This window comes from Fundulus heteroclitus, unplaced genomic scaffold, assembly GCF_011125445.2.
Source record: "Fundulus heteroclitus isolate FHET01 unplaced genomic scaffold, MU-UCD_Fhet_4.1 scaffold_59, whole genome shotgun sequence".
Taxonomy (NCBI): domain Eukaryota; kingdom Metazoa; phylum Chordata; class Actinopteri; order Cyprinodontiformes; family Fundulidae; genus Fundulus; species Fundulus heteroclitus.
This window is the reverse complement of record NW_023397022.1, coordinates 2,189,714-2,210,744: the sequence shown is the minus strand read 5'-3', so window position 1 is coordinate 2,210,744 and position 21,031 is coordinate 2,189,714. Positions and strand designations below refer to the sequence as shown.

General features: G+C 41.2%; 1 protein-coding gene across 4 annotated transcripts in view; it reads right to left on the bottom strand.

Annotated features, from left to right (window-relative positions):
* Positions 1 to 1,030: 1,030 nt before the first annotated feature.
* The window catches only part of LOC105921082 (formin-2), a 280,717-nt gene continuing 260,716 nt past the window's right edge, over positions 1,031 to 21,031 (bottom strand). For all 4 annotated transcript variants that reach the window (XM_036133216.1, XM_036133218.1, XM_036133219.1 and 1 more), the window contains one exon: positions 1,031 to 2,915. In XM_036133216.1, coding sequence (XP_035989109.1) covers positions 2,889 to 2,915 — 27 coding nt within the window. In that variant the 3' untranslated portion in view covers positions 1,031 to 2,888. The remainder of the gene's footprint in view (positions 2,916 to 21,031) is intronic.

Sequence of the window (21,031 nt, the reverse complement as noted above, 5' to 3'; positions counted from 1 at the left end):
TTTTACCTTGAAGTGGGTTACACTAGCAAGGAATGAGCACGCACATTCGTATTAGGTAAGATTAGCACAATGATTGTCATGTAGGAAAACCAATGGATAAGATGATCCCCTTAAACCCGAAGCCAAAAGGTCACCCACTATACATTTAAGGTAGGACTTGGTTGACCCTCATACTGCAGTTAGTAGTATGAGGGTATGAGCTGGGTGAAGTGAGTAAGGAAAATTGTGCTTAAGAATTTGTGTTTTAAACATACCTACCTTTACTTTCAGCCAGAACAATTGTTTCCATTAAAATTTTATATTTAAAGGAAAATAGTGAGCAAATCCTAGGATTTACTCCACAAAATACATTGTGCACTTCTTCCAAAAACATGTATACATATCAACAGTGATTGTGCATTACCCTCCAAATCTTAATCATGCCCTCCAATGGCATTAAGATGGAAAAGGTAAAACAGGACATTTTAAAAGAAATTTAACAGTAATTTATTTCTTTTCATGGTCTTTGCAGAATAATTTTACAGATGTAATTTATAGACTGTACATATTCTACACCATATGGCTTACAACCACTGAGAGCTTATTAAATAGATTATGAGAAAAAAAGCGTGTTCATGTACCAGTATCCATCAACAAACACCGGCACACATCAATAATATTCAGTGTTAAGATGGCCTTTATTTCAACATTATGGTAAATTTATACAGATTACAATGAAATGTGGCTCATGCCCATCAACACTACTGATGGGTAGAACTAACGCTGGCCTCACAATAGGTGTGTGTCTATCCAATTATCATGTGAATTTTGAGCAAACATTTAAAATATTGTAAAAAGGAATATGCACATCAGATGTGTTTCCAATTCACTGGTTTGTAGCAAATTAACCAGGAGACACACATCGTAACATAGTATGTCATAGTACGTTGATATTGGATGTAATAAACAGGAAGATGTTGCTAATTAGCATGAACCACATATCAGTAATGGAGTAAGGCTTTAAAGAATGTGCCTTACTCCATTACTGTGTTTTTATTTTTATGGATGATCGCGTCTCTTCGTCGGTCCACACATACCTGTTGTTGCTTCCAGACATGCTTTCAAGCGTTATGGGAATATCCAGAAAGACGCCTGCAACAACTGATTAGACATGTGTGGCAAATGTAAAATCAGAACTGATTTGACAAATGTATTTCCATGCCCTCTTTAGCGCATTTAGTGTTTTTTTAAGTCAAAAACCACCTCAAGCAAGCACAAAAAAATGTTTGCGAATGTAATGAGTTACATTTTTACCCTTCATATCAACCCCTTCTAATGCAATAATTCAAAATGCACTTTAAAGAAATGCGATAGAAATGTGACTACTGAATACAGTCCAGGTTACGGTCCTGACCCAAGGCAGCTTTCCGCAACCCCCCACTAATGCTGCTTTCTAGGGAAACAACGGTCAGCTCTGGCTGCAGAAACTGCACTCATGAGAACAGGAGTTCACATGGTCCTTTCTGTTGCTATCCCTCATAAATCAATAAAAAACAGCAATGGTTTTCGATTTGTAGGGCAAAATTCATCATCCATGTGTGTAGATATCATATTTCATGCTCCAACAGCCTCCCTGTTTCCTTAATTTTATTCCAAAATTCACCCAAATGTTCTCCTGTGTGGTTTTCCTTTTCCCATTTGGCCAGTGAAATTCCTGAGCTTGATACAGGACGGCTGTGCTGTCCGACAAAAATCAAAACCTTACAAAATTGTCTGCAGCGTCTCGGTCACCAGACCCGTACCCTCACCATGGCTAATGTGAGTGTACAAGTTAATTTGAATGATTTGGGTTCCTTGCAGCGCCTGCAACATATCTGTCCCATACTTGAACCATATTCAATGTGAGATGGCGTAATACACTTGTGTTGGGGGTATGTCATAAACAAGTCTAGTATGGGCTGTCTTTTTTTCATCTTGTATAAATATTTAAAGGTTTTCAGAGACTCTGTTTTGCTATTAGGGGTGTATACTGCAATTCAGCAACTTAATGTAATCTGCTAGGTTTCCTTAAATCTAGAACTTTTGAACCATTTGAATAAAAAACTGAACTTGACTGCATCGTTTAATAACTATGATCAATTGTAATGGATTAATTTGAAATTTGATTGTATGATTGGACTGAATAAAGCTCTCCTAGAAAAAAAAATTTAATCCAAATTAAACCAAATTAAAGTTGTGGTAGAAGATGGTGTGCCTTAATAGACAGTATAGATAAGTGTAGTAAGGTAGGTAGTAGCATACCACTGAACGAGAGCAGAGAGAAGTCAGTCATTAGTCAGACTTGATTCCCAACCCAACCTTGAGGAGACCTGAAATAGTATATATAAAACCAAGGAAAATTTTAAATAACTTTTTTGCCCTCTTCAGTAAAACAAAAAACTTAGACATATACAGATACATACAACACTAGACCATTGAACTGTAAGCCTTTCCACAACGATTCTGAACAGGTGGCTGTTATTGCCTTTACACCCAACAGAACAGTTATCTTAATGACGTTAAGTGCTCAACTTTTTATCTCTGCACTTAATTTATAATAATGGGAATAGTTAACATTTTATAAGAAATATTGTAAATTTGATATCCACAGAGCTATTGCTTGGACTGCATGTTTATATTTGGACTGATCTATACTGTTTATTTTATATATTGGACAGAAAAAAATAAATCAGTTTTGGACAGTCTTTGATTCCAGCATCATAAAACAACACTGGCTGACATGACAAAAGTGATCAAACTGCAGAAACAGAGCAAAGCAATCAAATATGATGTCCATAGTGGGTTCAGTATTCCATCTTGCTGCTATCCACTTTCCTCGTGTTCCATCCCCGTGATCAGGTTGAATATTGTTATATCTTCATGCCTAGCTTGGCTTTCTGTGAAAGACAAATTGCAGTGATTAACACAACATCAGTTCCACAACCAAAAGCAGTGCAATAACAGAAATTAAAGTAAGTAACACTTCCATTTCTTGGTTCTTGATAGTTGTACCTTGTGTTTTGTTGCATTTTGTTAAAATGAAAAATCTAACCATTGGAAACAAACAAAATAAGTTTTACCTAATGTCAATGTGCATATTTTTTCAAGTTTTTTAAACTCTTAACAAAACTAACTTCAAAGTACTTGCTATGTATTGATATTTATTCAAAAAGGTTAATCCCAATAGATTAAACTGCTGACATAGATTACAAATGTACAATATGGGTTTTATAGAAGGTGGTAACGTAACTAAATGAGAAGAAACTGCAAGATGGAGACAGGTAACAATGAAAAAAAGCCCTTTACTGTGACGGGGCAGCTTTGTTTTGCCCCACCTCTGCTGCCTACACTTCCCCAGCCAGCCAGATTGAACACAGATGCTCTCAATTATCTCCTGTGTATTTAAGTCATCTGTTCCCTTCCTTCCATGTCAGTTCGTCTTTGCTTTTTAATGCAAGGGTTCCAGCCCTTTTTCCCAAGCTTTTCGAACCTCTAGTGATTTTTGGACCTTTCTGTGCTTCGACTCTGCCTCAGCCCAGTGTTTTTTTGGATACCTCTGCCCTCTCGACCGATTCTCTGTGTACCGACCTTTGGACAGCCATTAAACAGAATTTTGGAAACTGCCCGAGTTGTCGTTTGAGTCCTGTGTGCCCAGTTTCTTGTCAAATTTACTGATAAAAATAGTGAAAAGATTGTTACTATATGAATTTTAATTTAACTATCAATTATGTTTTTTCCTCTAACACCAGCTTAAATTAGGGTTCATTTTGAGTTCATTTCCTGAGATTTAAGAAAAAACTCTTTCAAGTAGCTTTTCTTTGGAGGAGTGGGTCACAACTGAGTTTGTACATAACGGCTTGGGAATGTGTGTGTTTCAGATAAAGATCAAGGTGCATTAAATACATTTTAATGGAGTTCAGTGGTTGGCATCTTGTCCTGCTCTGGGGATCTCTTATTTATATGAACTGTGTTGTGCCATTAATATGCACTGTTTTAAGTTATTCAATGTTTAATAGAAAACACAAACATTAATATCCCATCAATGTAAAAAACCCTTGTGGAAATAAGGTTTGTTATAACCGTAAAAACACACTCGAACCACATCAGCAAAGCTTGGCTTTCAGAATTCTACCAGAAGCTGTCCTATAACTTGGCCAAGCTTTAAAAATACAGTGAAAACACATTAAGTAAACCATTCTAAACTTTCCCTGTTTATTTCTCTCCCAAACCTCTGACGTCTCTGGGTGTGGCGACAGGGTGTATGGTTTCACTGAATTACTTCAAGGTAAAGCTGGTTATCTCAGGAGTGAGCAGGCAGCTTGCTTGAAAGGCAAAAACAGCTATTGTCCGGCTTCCCTGTCATAACTGATTCTTGTGAGGGCAGGTTGCAGTGGGTGACTTCAGATCAGCTTTACTCTCAGCCTGACCTGACTCAGCTTTCCTGCAACAGCTAAGAAAAATCACAAGTCTGGTTTCGGCATAGATGGATTCTTTACTCCGGCATCTGGATAGGCTGCAGACATTGCTTCAATCCAGCCTGTGGTTCTCCAAACTCCAGTCGGATCCTCCGAGGAAGATGAGAGTGTTCTCCCTAATGCTGCTTCAAGTTAGCAAAGGGAAAAAGGGCAATTCCAACAAAACTGGACTTTTTTTTCTTCAAACTTAAAAAAAAGTTCAGTTGTTTTGTTTTTTCACTTTTTTGGAATGACCATGGCCTAGTTGACTGAGAATATTCACCAGCAAAAGAGGGCAATTGTATTTGGGCAGCAAGTAGTTAGACTAGTCAAAGCTGCACTACAGGGGGCGCTGTTGAGCAAGATATGGTGTAGGACGTGTTTTCCTGAGCTCCTGCAAAATCCACATTAATTCCATAAAGTATATATAAAAAACAGCATTAACTACGTTAATACCTGTCGAAAAACGGAAGAGAAAACATTAGGATCACAAACAGCTGGACAACCTGAACATAATCATCCTGAATGGCTGAAAAACTGCAAAAGTTACGGAAGCGATGCTGATGCTATCAGGCCTGCTAGGGCAACTAGGCTGTGGGCAACTGACGACGCTAACCCACCGACACCCACTGGGACTGATGGTACAAACATGAGCAACGAAGAAATGAAAGCAGACATCTTATCATCACTAAGAGGAGAAATCGCTAAAGTGATAAGAGACGAACTTAAAGGCGCATTAGTGGAAGATTTTCAAGCCATAAGATTCGAACTACAAGCGGTCCCTTCCGAAATCGCTAACAACTCAAAGACCATACAAGCTGAAGTGGATATCATAAAGACGGACATCCTGGACATAAAGGGTGGCCTTTCAACATGTTCAGACGAAGTCACTTCACTACAGTCGACTGTAACAAGGTTACAGAAGGAAATGTCAACGCTCAAAGATAAATGTGAAGATCTGGAGGGGAGAATGAGAAGATCCAATATCCGCATAGCGGGCATTGAGGAACGCCTGGGCTCCAGCTCCCCACAAGCTGTGGCAAAAATCATCAAAGAAGTTCTGCAGATGGATCGAGACATAAAGGTGGACCGCTCACACCGTACACTCACCAGGAGAGGACCCAGAGACTGTGAGACACCAAGAGTCATCATCGCTAAATTACATCATGACGGGGACGCGGCGGAGATCCTCAGGAGAGCCCGAGGTAGTGCTCCAATTTCCTACAACGGGCGCCGCGTCGCCTTCTTCCCCGATTTCACGGCCAGCGTAGCCAAAGCAAGAGCCAACTTCACGGAGGTACGGAGGGCGCGGGGTATCAAGGAGGTCCGCTACGGTCTCCTCTACCCGGCCTGATTTCGGATCACATACCGTAATGAAGAAATGGAGTTCCTCGACCCCAAAACGGCTATGGAATACGTCCCGAACAATATTACTCCAACAGAGCAGGCTGAATAAAGGTACCGTGAGCCTATAGAGACAATAATATTAGAAAATATTTCCATTGCTATGACTATCTCGCACACTGCTCTCTCTTTAAGTTTTATGATGATAAATCTATAGATTTTATCAATATGAGCAAATTTGCTGTTTTATTTCTAGATTGTTTTTTTTGTTTTTTTAAGGATTTGCAGGAGCTTGTGCAGTATATTTGAAGCTTACATAGCTGACTTGCTTTCCCCATTACGACTTCAGGTTATTTCTCAATTTGTATACATATCTAAGCTCACCCCTGCACACACATTCAACCTTGGTTGTGCACTTTAGCGGCTTATTCTAGCTGCTGGGGACTATGTCCCAAGTATGTAAACATTGTATTCACCTGTTCTATGTTCTTTTAGTTCTGATCCCTCTGTTCCCCAGGGTTACTGTTGTCAAGAAAAATTTGTTTTATCCCTCTCTGTTTGGTTCTGCGCACATTGTGTACATACCCCACACAGATAGGACAGCGTTCTACAAAAATAACTTATTGCCATTTAGGAAATACTCCGAGATGTTCAAACATAAAACACTTTCTGACTCTTAATGTCCAAAAAACACAAGAACTGATCTTTGACCCTAGGGCGGTTGGAGACAACTCTCCAGTGGTCATCCATAATCAATTAATTGCCCAAGCAGATTCATATATATATATCTTGGATGAATAATCGACAATAAATTATCATGGATTGCTCAAGTTGATTATGTCTGCAACAAGGTCCAGCAGCGGCTACATTTTCTGCGCAGGCTGAGGGCCTTTGGTGTCAGTCAGAAAGTCATGCTGCTCTTACCAAGCTGTTATAGAGAGCATCATTAGGTAGGGCATTTCTGCCTGGTTTGGTAACCTGTCTGTCCAAATGAAGGCCAAACTTACCTGTCTGACCCAAAGAGCAATGAAGTTGATGGGAGTCAAGCAACACCCCTCACTTCAGACCATCTTCAATGACACAATAACCAGACAGGCCCGGAAAATCATGTCAGACCCCACTCATATTCTTTATTCAGAATATCAGTTCCTTCCATCAGGTCGACGTCTTAGAGTCCCTGCCTGTAGATTAAACCGCTATAAGAACTCATTTGTTACGCTTTCCATTAAAGCAACAAATAGCATTAAGCAGTAAATTGTGGAATAGGCAACAGTATTCAACATTTAAACTGACACATGCTCTTTTTTATTCATTATCTCTTAAAACAGACTTTTTTAAAGAACGGTTTTTATACATCTTTATTTATTATCTTCATTATTATTTTTTTTCTCTTCCTTTAAATTTTTATTGTGAATATAATGTAACATGCTCCTTTATGTATCTATTTATTGTCTTATAATGACATTTTTATATTAGTGTTTTATGTGTGAATGCGGTGTGACGCATAGTTTGGACTATGTAGCAGCCAGAGTCTGTAACCCAAATCAAATTTCCTTTGGGACAATAAAGTTAATCTATCTAATCTATCTATCTAGATCATATAGAGATAATGGATGACCCACTTAAAATCGTAACTTTCAATGTAAAAGGGCTCAATAATCAGTCAAAAGAAAGAAAATATTGAATCAATTGAAGCAAATTATTTGTCACATTGCTTTTTTGCAAGAAACTCGCCTCATCTGATACAGAGCATGAAAAACTAAAAAAATCCTGGTCAGATAAGGCTTTTTATTCATCGCACCGGTCAGGGAGTATGTTGTTATACTTGTGCACCGGCAGATTAATTTCACACAGACGTATCTACATAGAGATGCAGATGGAAGATATGTATTAGTTAATGGTACAATTGATGGCATAGAAGTATCGCTTGTAAATGTGTATGCACGTGTTACGGCATTTGAGCATTGCTGGTGCATTGCAATGGCCTAGAGAAAACTGGCCTCATTTATTGCAATGCAAAGTTTTGTGATAAAGCTCAAGAGGGGTTGGCAGCTTCGTTTTAGAGCAGCTTGCCACACTGCTGGGTGCGTTTGGTTTGTTGTGATGTTTTTGCTGTAACACTGTTAACCAGATAATGGAAGGTTGTGTCACTCGTTTGGTGTTTTGCCATGACACTCGGTTTAAACCTAGCCATTGCTGGTTGTGTTACTCGATTTTTGTTTTACTGTAACACTCGCTTAACCAGATAATTGCAGGTTGTGTCAGTCGTTTGGTATTTTGCCGTAACACTCTGTTTGAACCTGACATTTGCTGGTTGTGTTACTCATCTTTTGTTTTCCGTAACACTCGATTAATCAGACAATATCAGGTTGTGTCACTCATTAGATGTTTTGCCGTGACACTCGGTTTAAACCTGGTCATTTCTGGTTGTGTTACTTGTTTCCTGTTTTCCGTAATACTCAATTTAACCTGACAATGGCAGGATGTGTCACTAGTTTGCTGTCTTGCTGTGATCCTGACCTTTGCTGGTTGTGTTACTCGTTTTGTGTGTGTGATTTATGTATTTACAAAATATGGTTTTGTAATTTAAGGGGGGGAGTGTTACGGCCCCTGGCCTCTGGAGGCTGTGCAGGCTTCATCGTTATTCAAATTCAGCTGTGTTAGAACACCTACCTGATTGGCTGCCGGGAGGCTGCAGAGGAGCTGCAACCTCATTGGACCAGCAGAGGACTGCCACGCCAATCATACTGCTGATGAGACCCACCTGCACCAGTATAAATGACTCCAGAACTCATTCCTTCTTTGGGAACAGCTAGTAGGAAGTGGCTTTTGTTAAGCTGTTCCCCCACCTTTGGTGTTTTCAATTGTTTTGGGCCCATTTTGAATTAGTTGTGCTTTCTAGTTTGGTTAAACACATAGTAATTTAATTTAAACCCTGCCACCTTACCGTGGTGGAGGGGTTTGAGTGTCCCAATGATCCTAGGAGCTATGCTGTCAGGGGATTTAAGCCCCTAGTAGGGTCACCCAAGGTAGACAGGTCCTAGGTGAGGGCCCAGACAAAGAACTGCCCAAAAAGCCCCTTATGATGAGTACGATTATTGGATCTCGTGTTCCTTCGCCCGGACACGGGTCACCGGGGCCCCACTCTGGAGCCAGGCCTGGAAGTGGGGCACGTTGGCGAGCGTCTGGTGGCCGAGCTTTTACCCATGGAGCCCGGCTGGGCTCAGCCCGAAGAGGCGACATGGGTCCCCCTTCCGATGGGCTCACCACCTGTCGGAGGGGCCAAAGGGGTCAGGTGCATTGTGCAACGGGTAGCAGTAGAGGGCGGGGACCTTGGCATTCCGATCCTCGGCTGCAGAAGCTGGCGTGGAATGTCACCTCTCTGGTGGGGAAGGAGCCTGAGCTCGTGTGCGAGGTTGAGAGGTTCCGACTAGAGATAGTCGGACTCACCTCAATGCACCGCTCTGGCTCTGGTCTCCCCGAGAGGGGCTGGACATTCTTCCACTCTGGAGTTGCCCCTGGTGAGGGGCGCCGAGCTGGGGTGGGCATACTTGTTGCCCCTCATCTCGGTGCCTGCATGTTGGGGTTCTCCCCGGTGAACGAGAAGGTGGCCTCCCTCCGCATTCGTATGGGGGGACGGGTTCTGCCCATTTCTGACGAAATGCCTATCATCTCTTCCGGATTAGGGAGGGGGACGAATGGAAGACCGCCTTCAACACCCCCACAGGCCACTACGAGTATCTAGTCGGGCTCACCAATGCCCCGGCCGTCTTTCAGAATCTCGTTAATGAGGTACTGAGGGACATGATTGGGCGGTTTGTGTTTGTATACCTGGATGACATACTCATTTACTCCAATAATATAACTGTTCACAGACAACATGTCCGCTCTGTCTTACTTCGCCTTCTACAGAACCAGTTATATGTGAAGGCGGAGAAATGTGAGTTCCATGTCACCTCCACCTCTTTCCTTGGGTTTTTTTGTCTCCCGGCCAGATGTCAATGGACCCAGCCAAGGTCAGGTCGGTCATTGACTGGCCTCTCCCAACCGATCGGAAGCAGTTACAGAGGTTTCTGGGATTTGCAAATTTCTATAGACGATTCATCCGGAACTACAGTCAAGTGGCAGCTCCCCTTCACACTTTGACTTCTTGTAAGCAGAAGTTTACCTGGAACGATCTGGCTGACAAAGCATTCAGACGGCTGAAGAACTTATTCACCTCAGCTCCGATTCTCATCACCCCCGACCCCAAGAAGCAGTTCGTTTTAGAGGTTGATGCCTCTAATTCTGGCGTCGGGGCCATACTCAGCCAGAGAGCCGAAGACGGTCGTGTTCACCCATGTGCTTACTTCTCCAAAAAATTATCCAGTGCGGAACGCAACTATGACGTAGGCAACCGGGAACTCCTAGCAATAAAGCTGGCTCTGGAGGAGTGGAGACACTGGCTAGAAGGCTCTAAGGTTCCTTTCCTGGTGTGGACTGACCACTGTAACCTAGAGTACCTGAAGACGGCAAAGAGACTCAACCCCCGACAAGCCAGGTGGGCTTTATTTTTTAGCCGGTTTAACTTCTCCCTTTCTTACAGGCCGGGCTCCAAGAATGCAAAGCCGGACGCCCTGTCCCTGTCCCACAGCAATCCTAGCAAGACTACTTAACAAATTTATCACCCAAATCATACATCCCGATCAAACAGGATTTATTACAGGCAGGTACTATGCTGATAATTTAAGCCGCTTACTAAACCTAATAAACGTCCAAAAAGAGAGAAAGACTGAATCAGCAATCATATCCTTAGATGCCCAAAAGGTGTTTCATAGAGTCTTCTGTAAATATTTAACTCATACACAGAAACGCTTTGGATTTGGTCCACATTTTGTTGACTGGGTACAAACACTTTACTCCTCTCCACAGGCAGCAGTTAAAGTTAATGGTTTTAGGTTCTCATTAGAACGGAGGTGCAGACAGGGGTGCCCGCTCTCACCTCTCCTGTTTGCCATTTGCATCGAACCATTAGCTCAAATCATTAGAGACGATGCTAATATTAAAGGGATAGAAATCAATAAGGAAGTACACAAAATTTCATTATATGCTGATGATGTATTATTGTACTTGACGGAACCTAAATCAACAATTCCCCACCTAAAAGAACTCATCTCTCGATATGGATTTTACTCAGGCTACAAAATCAACATAGAAAAAACGGAAGCTATGGATGTAAATGGCTCAATTCCAGACTCTATAAAAGTACAGAGTGGATTCAAATGGCCCAAGAACGGTATCATGTAAATCTGGGTATTCAAATTCCCTCATCTCTATTTGACCTCTATGAGGCAAACTATAGCAAACTTCTACGAGCCATTAAAAATAACCTGGAACGTTGGGATACTCTCCCCATCTCTCTGATAGGTCGTGTTGAAAGTATACGTATGAATGTTTTACCAAGACTACTTTATTTATTCCAGATGCTACCTGTCGAAATTCCCAATTCTACCTTTGACACCTTAGATAAAATGTTAACTGGATTCATCTGGCAAAAAAATTGTCCTAGAATCAGACTGAAAACCCTACAACTACCTAAACCCAAGGGGGGCCTCAAATTCCCAAACTTAAAATTTTATTACTGGGTAGCACAACTTAAACCCCTATTAACATGGCTACAGAATAGTGCAGATACTCGTTGGCTGGAAATAGAGGAAAGCAGGTGCTCAGTACCACTACAAACATTACCTTTCTTAGATGCCCCTGCAAAGGAAATGACAACCTGGACAAAAAAACACCCTCAAAATCTGGAACAAAATACAATCGACTTTTAAGTTATCAAAACAGATTTCTCTTTTATCAAATATAGGATTTATGAAGACATTTACTCCAAACAATTTAGATTCCGGGTTCAAAACCTGGTCTAATTATGGACTATCTCATATCCATCAATTCATTAAAGAGGGAAACTTCAAAAGCTTCAAGCAGATGAAAAGTGAATTTGGTCTCCCTAAGACGGACTTCTATAGATACTTACAACTTAAAACCTTTGTAACGACACACAATAATTGGACCAAACTCCATGAATCTACACCTATAGAAAATTTCCTAATGGATATACAAAGGGGAAAGGGAAATAATAACGTAATTAGTAAAATATATGACCTGTTTCTATCCATAAATATACACGATTTCACAAACATAAAGCATAAACAGGAGACTGAACTACAGGAGTCAATAGAAGGGGACACATGGGAAGAAATGTGTACCCAAGCACAGTTAACAAAAAAATCTAACACATGGAGAGAATTCAAATGGAAAGCAATAGTCCGGTTTTTCAGAACACCAGCAATAGCCAGTAAATTTGTCTCAACACAACCCAGTTTATGCTGGAGAAACTGCGGGACTCAGAATGCAAATCACACGCACATCTTTTGGTCTTGTCCTAACCTAAGCGTATTCTGGGAGGACATCTTTGAAACTCTCAAAGAAATTTTCAGGAGAAATGTCCCAAAAACTCCCTTGGTGGCAATCTTGGGAAAAATACCCGACGGAATAGACAAGAAGGGGGATAGTTATCTTCTAAGAATCCTGCTCACAGCAGCATTGAAATGCATAACTATCAGATGGCTGAAGCCAGAGCCTCCTACATATAACACATGGATACAAAAGGTCTGGGACATTCATTTGATGGAAGGAAAAACACATTCTCTAAGGCTTCAAAAAACTGTTTTTAATACAAGATGGAGGTCTGTCTTACCGTTAACTCAGTGACACATCTACAGGATAGCCCTTTTGCATTAGTGTGTATCTTTGGGTCGATGTAAAATTCCATGATGCTTCTGAATGTGTGGATTGTCTTATCTCAGGGGGGATTGAATCGGGTGTTATGTTCTATTTTCTTTTATTTCACTATTATGTGTCTGCTGATTCTGATATGTTGTCATGTACTCATTGTTACATTTGTAGAACATTCACAATGGCAAGTTGTAATGCAGATGACATAAATGGTAAATGGCTTGTACTTGTATAGCGCTTTAACTAGTCTTGACGACCTCCAAAGCGCTTCACACTACAGTTTAGTCATTCACCCATTCACACACACATTCACACCCTGACAGTGGTGAGCTATGTAAGTAGCTACAGCTGCCCTGGGGCAGACTGACAGAGGCGAGGCTGCCATACATCAGCGCCATGGGCCCTCTGACCACCGCCAGCAGGGAAGTGTCTTGCCCAAGGACACAACGACAGAGACAGTCAGTGCGGGGGATTGAACCGGCAACCCACCAATTGCAAGACGAACTCCCTAACCTCTGTGCCACGTCGCCCCCACATACTGACATAAGTCGGTAGAGACAGAAGATTGTAACTATGTACATGTGTTGTGAAAAATAAAAAATAAAAACAAAGATGCTGGAAAGATGTTGTTTTTTTTGTTGGTTTTCCATTAGATGCTTTTCTATTGCCTGTGGAAAGCCCTGCATGTGTTGATAGAAATGTACCCAGATAATACAGATAATAGTTTCTGGGGGCTTCACTTTCATAGACAAAAGGTACTTTCCTATTGTCCTTCAGCAATCCTGCAAGGCTAGGCACTCTGACACAAGAAGCAAGAAAGAGGAGGTCAGCATACAAATTTATCAAGTTTTAAGATGCTTTTAAGTTGGAAGCTACACCTCAAAATGTCATCTGTGCAGTCAATTTATCAAGATGTTGAGCCTATTTAGATAAGATAACATAAGAAACTCCTTTATTGTTCCACAATGAGGAAATTCAGGTGTCAGTGGCAAAGACACAGATTTTCACACAATAATTAGTAATTAAAAATTAACAGACTGGTGTGTTGGCTCTAAACAAGTTCTTCAACAGTTCCATGCATGGGATAGGAGATATTATCCATCAAGTATGTTATTTTTCTTATAGTCCTGTTGTCTCCCACCACCTACACTGGGCCCAGGGGGCATTCCAGGACAGACATGTCTCATTTATAAAGCATTGCATGGAATCCATGCTAAAAGTGTGATTACTCGAAAAAAAACAAAAAAAAAAACAGCATATGGCAAAAGAAAATCTGATTCATAAAACCATGCGCACGCAATTTTCCTTGATAGATCACAGCTGTGCTTGCATGTTAGCATGCATGGTTCTGCCTCATGTTCTGCCCATTACATGTCCAGATTCAACCATAAAAAAAAAATTCAGAGAGAAGTTCATTAAATGTGAAAATCAGAGATAAAAGCAGATGTGTAATGGACGGTGAGCTATTTAAAATACATTTCCTAAATAATTTAAATTTGTAGACTATTTAAAGTAAATTATTCAAAGTGAATTTTCTAAAATTAAGAACGTCGCAGAATTCGCTGGTGAATTCACTGTTGAATGTTGTTTTATGCGCCTCACAGGCTGCCGTAGCTAATGAGGGCAGGCCCTATAAAAGCTTGTAGAATCATTGTGCCAATGATTGACTGAAACCGTCAAGATGTTTGGCACAAATATATACTTAGTGTTCCCCACTGAAAGCAGCGAGGTATGTTTTGTTTTGTTGCTTGTATTGTAAGTTTATGTTTTGTATTCTAATATTTATATGTTCTAGTTTTCACAGTGACTGAGGTAACTGTGATGTTCATAGTGGATCTTCATCAAAGAAAATAAAATGCTAAATTCACCCGTCGAGGCTGGCTGAGTAATTCAAGTGCTGGGGAACTGTTACAACGCATGTTGCCCACATTAAAATAACTTGTCACAAAGCAAACTTGGTGCAGTTTTAAAGGTCGGATGAAAGCCGTACTCCATGTTAAAACTCCTCTGAGGCTGTGCTTTCAGATTCACATTCAGAGGAGCAAGGGAGACCAGGAGGTTTCCCCCGTGATGTTAACCCCTCCACCCCCGTGTTAGGAAACACTGCAAAAGCATTTTTGGAAGCCGATGGACCATGTGCTGCATAGGTGTGAGCTGTAAGCTTTCAGCAACTGGGAGAAACATGTCATTTTCCCCTTTAGGTTATAGCACAATGCAATGCTCGGAGTCTACAGTGGAAAATTGGCCAGTCATCATCATTGGCCAGAAAATATCCCTGAAACTGTATTTTCTCCTAATAAATAAGGTCTTCCAGCAGTGCTAATGCATCCACCGTATTACACACAAGTATATTTGAACGTTTACAGCAACTGCTTCAAACCTGTCACAATAATCTGTTAATCTGTAGTACACACCACCCTGGTGATATTCAGGGAGAAATGTGATGGTAGAAAACCCATATTAAATATTGTGCAGACTTTTAATTTAGATTGAAGTTGGATCCACTGTATGTACTCTAATATGTCCTCATTTGTGACGAGACCGACTATGGCTGCATCATTAGAGGATTTCTGAAGGTGGCAACCTGGTAAGCTGATGGAGAAGTCTGCAGTGTAGATGGGGAACAGAAAATGTGCCAGCACAGTTCCCTGTGGTGCTCCTGTGCTGCAGATTAGCCTGTCAGAAACACAGCCTCGTGTCCTCATTTACTTCTGTCGACAAGTGAGGTAATCTAGGATCCACTGCGAGAGGTGGTGGTCAACCCCTGACCGCTCTAGCTTGTCTTTCAGGAGTTGTGGTGTTCAAAACACTGGAGTAAAGGACATGATCCTAATGGTGCTCTCAGGATTCTCTGGGTGGGTCAGAAATCATGGCAGCAGATAGATGAGGGCATCATCCACCCTGATGCAGGCTGATAGGCAAACTGCAGTGCATCCAGTGAAGATCTTCCCAAGGTGCAACGATGGTTGAGGACCAACTTCTTGAGGGTCTTCATCAGGTGTGATTTTAGTGCTGCCAGCCTGTAGCTGTTTGAGGTCTTTGGGGTGTGCGGTCTTAGGCACTAGTACCACACAGGAGGTTTTCCACAGCTGTTGGTACACTCCTCTGCTTCAGACTGATGTTGAAGATGTGCCCCATGATGCAACACAAGTCATCCGCCCAGCACCCTAGGAGCATAGAGCTGATGCCATCTGGACCTACAGCCTTCCTCACTTTGGTCTTTTGTAGATGTTCCTCATTTGGGACGTGGAAAAGGACTGGGTCATGGAGGGGGCGTTCATTCATGAAGTGATCTGAAGCGGAGGGGGTGGATGAGAGCTGAGAGCCAGAAGCTGAGAGTTTCCGGTGTTTTATTAAAGCACACAATTCCTCCACTTGTTATGAATGCCACCTCGTCCATGATGTAAACACAGGTCTTTATCTTCTCCTCCAAGTATGTGGGCTTCTCCCCGCCTATCTCCCCCAACTCTTCCCTCTTATTTCCCTGGGGGTATCTGGTTGAACCGCAGCTGCTGTGGCTGGGTTGTTAGCAAGAGCTAGCTTCTTATCCTTGGTATAAACAATGGGTGCATGTTGGGCTCCGTTGTCTTCCAAAACAAGTTCCGTGTAGAACAGGATGAGCGGCAAAATTGACCAGAAAACAGTTCGATTAATTGAAAAATGCAAAAAAAAAAAAAAAAAAATACAAACAAAAAACCCACAAATGCAACAAGAGTGACAGAATATTTTTTATTTAGAAAACTTTGTTGAGATTTGGAGCCACTGTCATGAGCAACCCGCTCACTTAGTGCTTAGGTTTGTTGAGTTTCAGCCTGAAGTACTGAGCCCGGTTCTGCTGGAGGTCTTTCCTTCCCGCTAATGGGTGTTTTTTCTTTCCACTGTCGCTTCATGCTTGCTCAGTATGAGGGATTGCTGCAAAGCCATGGACAATGCAGACGACTCTCCCTGTAGCACTATGCTTCTCCAGGAGTGAATGCTGCTTGTCGGGACTGTGAAGCAATCAACTGGTTCCCTTATATAGGAAATCTTTGACCAATCTGTATAATATGATTGATTTTGACTTTGTAAAGTGCCTCGAGATGACATGTTTCATGAATTGGCGCTATATAGATAAAATTTCATTGAAAAAGTTGTGGTATATTTAGCTGATCCCTGTTTTTGGAAAAGAGGAAAAAGTTATGAAACAGCATTTAAGAGGAAGACCATTTTAGCAGAACTTTCCGAGCTTTCCGAGCTGGTTGGGCAAAGCGACACCTAGTGCCCACCTACCAAAGTTTTGTTGTAGCCAATCACTGTATCTAATAAAAATGTAAGCAGCAGGCATCATGAGAAACCACAAGTTAAGTTACTCAAGGCATTTCTTGCTGTTCTTTCTAAGAAGAAATCATGGATTCTTATAAAACAGATTTCATAGCAGCAGCTACGCGTGAGTCCTCCTCTGCTGCCATGTTTAATTTGGCTCAGCTGTGGGCTTCGCAGCTCTTGGTTTTGTCACACCTGTATGCCCCACCTTAAACCATAATACTGCAATGTGATTGGTCCAAACAGTTTTTGGTTTGGTCATACATGGTTGAAGTGGGAGCAGTATGTGATGGATTCTCTTGTGTTTGTGAAGGCACAAATACCGTGAGAAATGAGCTTGCAGACAAGGTATTTCTTAATTATCTTTCCACCAATTAATTGGCTTTTTTGGAGGCCTACATATTCAAAAACTCACCAAACTTCCCACACTTGTCAGTCCTGGTATAAAATAGATATTTAGAGCAATAAGTGAATTTTCATTAGTTTAGATTGAAAGAACTAACGGTATCTTTTTAGATACGGTATGATGTCATATACAGCATGTTTCTGTGTTGTTCCCCAGTCTCCTGTTTACAAAGCTGGTGCAGGCAAGTGAACAGCTGCCACTCAGAGCTTAACCCCCTATGAAATGTCATCATCACATTCATCTGAAAATTATCAGGATCTATTATTATTACAAAAAATACTAGTCTTTGGCAAAGAAGTTGTTAGATAAGTAAAGAGACAAAAACAAGGAATAATATTGGCCTAGTGTTTCAGAGGTGGAGATAATTTCGAGAGCAGAAGCAGCTCTAGATTGACTTGGAGCTAGCTTTGTTCAGCCGGACAGGTGAGTAACAGCATAAAGTTATATGTTTTGTTCGTGTTAAAGTCTTGTTAAGGTGCGTTCACATTGAAGGCGAATGTTGTTAGGCTGAGTGACAGATTTACATGATTTACATATGCACAGGTGCAATGTGACACAAAGCTATCCTAAGTGAGGCCACTGCGGCAATTCGAGCAACGGCAAATGCGCGATTTTGACGATTGACAATGCCAGAGTGACACGAAACCTACGATTACTGTGAAACGACAGTTGAAAATGTTACTAAATGTTAACTAAATGTTAACTTTTGTATCTTGTCAAATCGCAACAACCAATCAGGAAGTGATTGTGGCTATGACAATGGTTGAAGGACTGCAGTGGAGACAAAGCTGTTTTACTCAAGACAGAACAAAAGTAATTTCCATCTGGGATTATTAAAGTATGCCTGATTCTGATTCTGAATAGAAGCTGGTAGTGGCAGTCTGTGGTCAGCCTGAGTTGTATGACTTAACCAATTATTACTACCCAGTCACATGAAGAAAGGAGCAAGCCAAAGTGAGTGGCGAGACTGGAATGCCAGGGAAGTGAAAGTGTCACTAAATACAGCCATTGTACTGCTGCATTTTTGGCTTGTCGCCTGCGAACAGTGGGCGATAATGACAGGCGAGCGATAGCAAGCAAAAGTGGCGACATTGTGGTGCCAATGTGAATGCGCCTTCAGACTTGTGTTGCTATTTTGATTACAGCAGCAGCACCCGAGCAGCCGGGTAACCAGGCCAGCTGGGTGACGGTTTGTAGGAAGCATAGCTCTAGATTCCAGCCCCCAGGTCACCACCAACCCGTCTGCGTTTCTAACAAATTTTCCCCACTCAGCGACACACTCACTGAGTAGCTGACCCTGATTATTGGGAGCTCTATAGTCAGAAACGTGGCACTAGAGACACCAGGGACCATAGTCAAATGTCTGCCAGGGGCTAGAATGGGCAACATATAATCCTACCTAAAACTGCTGGCTAAGGATAAGTGTAAATACAGTAAGATTGTTATTCACGCTGCCGGTAATGACACCCGGTCACGCCGAACGGAGGTCACGAAAGTTGGTGTTGCTTCGGTGTGTAAGTTTGCTAAAACAATGTCGGACTCCATAATTTTCTCTGGTTCCCTGCCTGATCTGACCAATGATGACATGTTTAGCTGCATGTCATCATTCAACCGCTGGTTGTCTAGGTGGTGTCCTGAAAACGACGTGGGCTACATTGATAACTGCCGAACTTTCTGGGGAAAACCTGGTCTGATCCGGAAAGATGGCATCCATCCTACTTTGGATGGTGCAGCTCTTCTTTCTAGGAATCTGGCGAGATTTATTAGTTCTCCTAAATGCTGACAACCCAGGGTCCAGACCAGGAAGCAGAGCCGTAGTTTACCACATCTCTCTGCAGTGTCTGTACTGTTATCCACCCATTACCCTATTGAAACGGTGTCTTTCCCACGGCTGAAACTGAATAGATCAAAAACGGATCTAAAAGGAACAAATCATAAAAATATAATAAAAATAAATACGACTCAACTTGAACCAAAAAATAAAACAATTAAATGTGGTCTATTAAATACAAGGTCTCTCCCCCCAAAGACTGTTAGTTAATGAATTGATTTCTGAAAATCAGATTGATTTATGTCTCACAGAAACCTGGCAACAAGAGGACTACGTTAGTATAAATGAGTCAACTCATTATTTAAAGTTCCACATTTCCAGATCTACGGGAAGAGGACGAGGAGTAGCAACCGTCTTTCAGTCTGATTTATTAATTAGTCCCAGGCCAATTAATAACTACAGTTATTTTGAACATTTAACCCTTAGTTTCCCTCATCCAAACAGCAAAGCAATAAAACCTCTTGTCTTTTTTGTTTTGTATTGTCCACCAGGCCCTTACTCTCAGTTTTTGGAGCAGTTGTCAGACTTCTTCTCTGATTTGGTATTAAACACTGACAAGGTTATTATAGTGGGGAATTCATGCTGACACAGAATGTGATAACCTTAGTGTAGCCTTTAAAACTATCCTAGATTCAATTGTTTTTGCTCAAAATGTGCATAAACCGCCACAGTCTTGGCTCCATACTTTAGACCTTGTGCTGACATATGGCATTGATTGTGAAGAATTAACAGTATTTCCTCACAACCCTGTACTATCTGACCATTTTTAATAACCTTTGAGTTTAATTTAACTGCATTCTCCACCCCCAAAAGAGGGTTCCATTATACTAGATTTTTATCAGATAATGCTGTATCAAACTTTAAAGAGTCTGTCCCCCTTTTAATATCCTGGGTATTGCAGAAATGCCCTGCAGATGGCAGAAAATATGTTTCTTTCACAAATAGACTTTGTTTATGGTGTGACTTCCTCATTGCGTTCTGCATTAGACAATGTAGCTCCCTTGAAAAAGAAGGTGATTATTCACAGGAAGCTGGCTCCCTGGTTTAATTTAGAGCTTCCTCTTGGCGCTCTACACACGAAGAGGAATCCTACCTAATCTGGAGGGACAGTCTATTGTTGTATAAAAAGATCCTTCCCAGAGTTAGGGCAGCATATTTTTCATCATTAATTGAGGAGAATAAAAATAATCCTAGATTTCTCTTTAGTATGGTTGCCAAATTTACCAAGAGTCACAGCTCCGTTTATTCATCCATTCCCTTAGAGATTAGCAGTAATGACTTTATGGGATTCTTCATAAATAAAATTGATTCCATTAAAATAAAATAATTGGCATCCTCCCAAACATGATTACCTCGTCCTCAGTAAGTGAGGCAGCGTTGGAGGAATCTCTAGAACCCGCGTGGTGTTTGAACTGTTTAGAAGCAGTAGAGCTTTCTGAGTTATCTAAAATTGTAGCTTCATCTAAACCTTCTACCCAATTCCAACCAAGTTATTTAAGGAGGTATTCCCTTTGATCAGTGGCCCTATTTTAGACATGATTAATCTATCCTTAGTAAATGGATATGTACCACAGGCTTTTAAAGTAGCTGTTATTAAACCTTTACTTAAGAAACCTTCTCTTGATCAAGATGAGTTAATGAATTACAGACCTATAGCTAATCTTCTTTTATAAAAAAAGTAATAATGGACTTGTGTCTGTACTTGTCCTGTTAGATCTCAGTACTGCATTTGATACAGTTGATCACAATATTATCCTGCAAAGACTTGAGCATACTGTAGGGATTAAGGGGAAAGCATTAGACTGGTTTAAATCTTATCTATCGGACAGATTCTAGTTTGTTCATGTTAATAATAAATCTTCAAACTCTAGGATCACTTGTGGAGTACCACAGATCTCA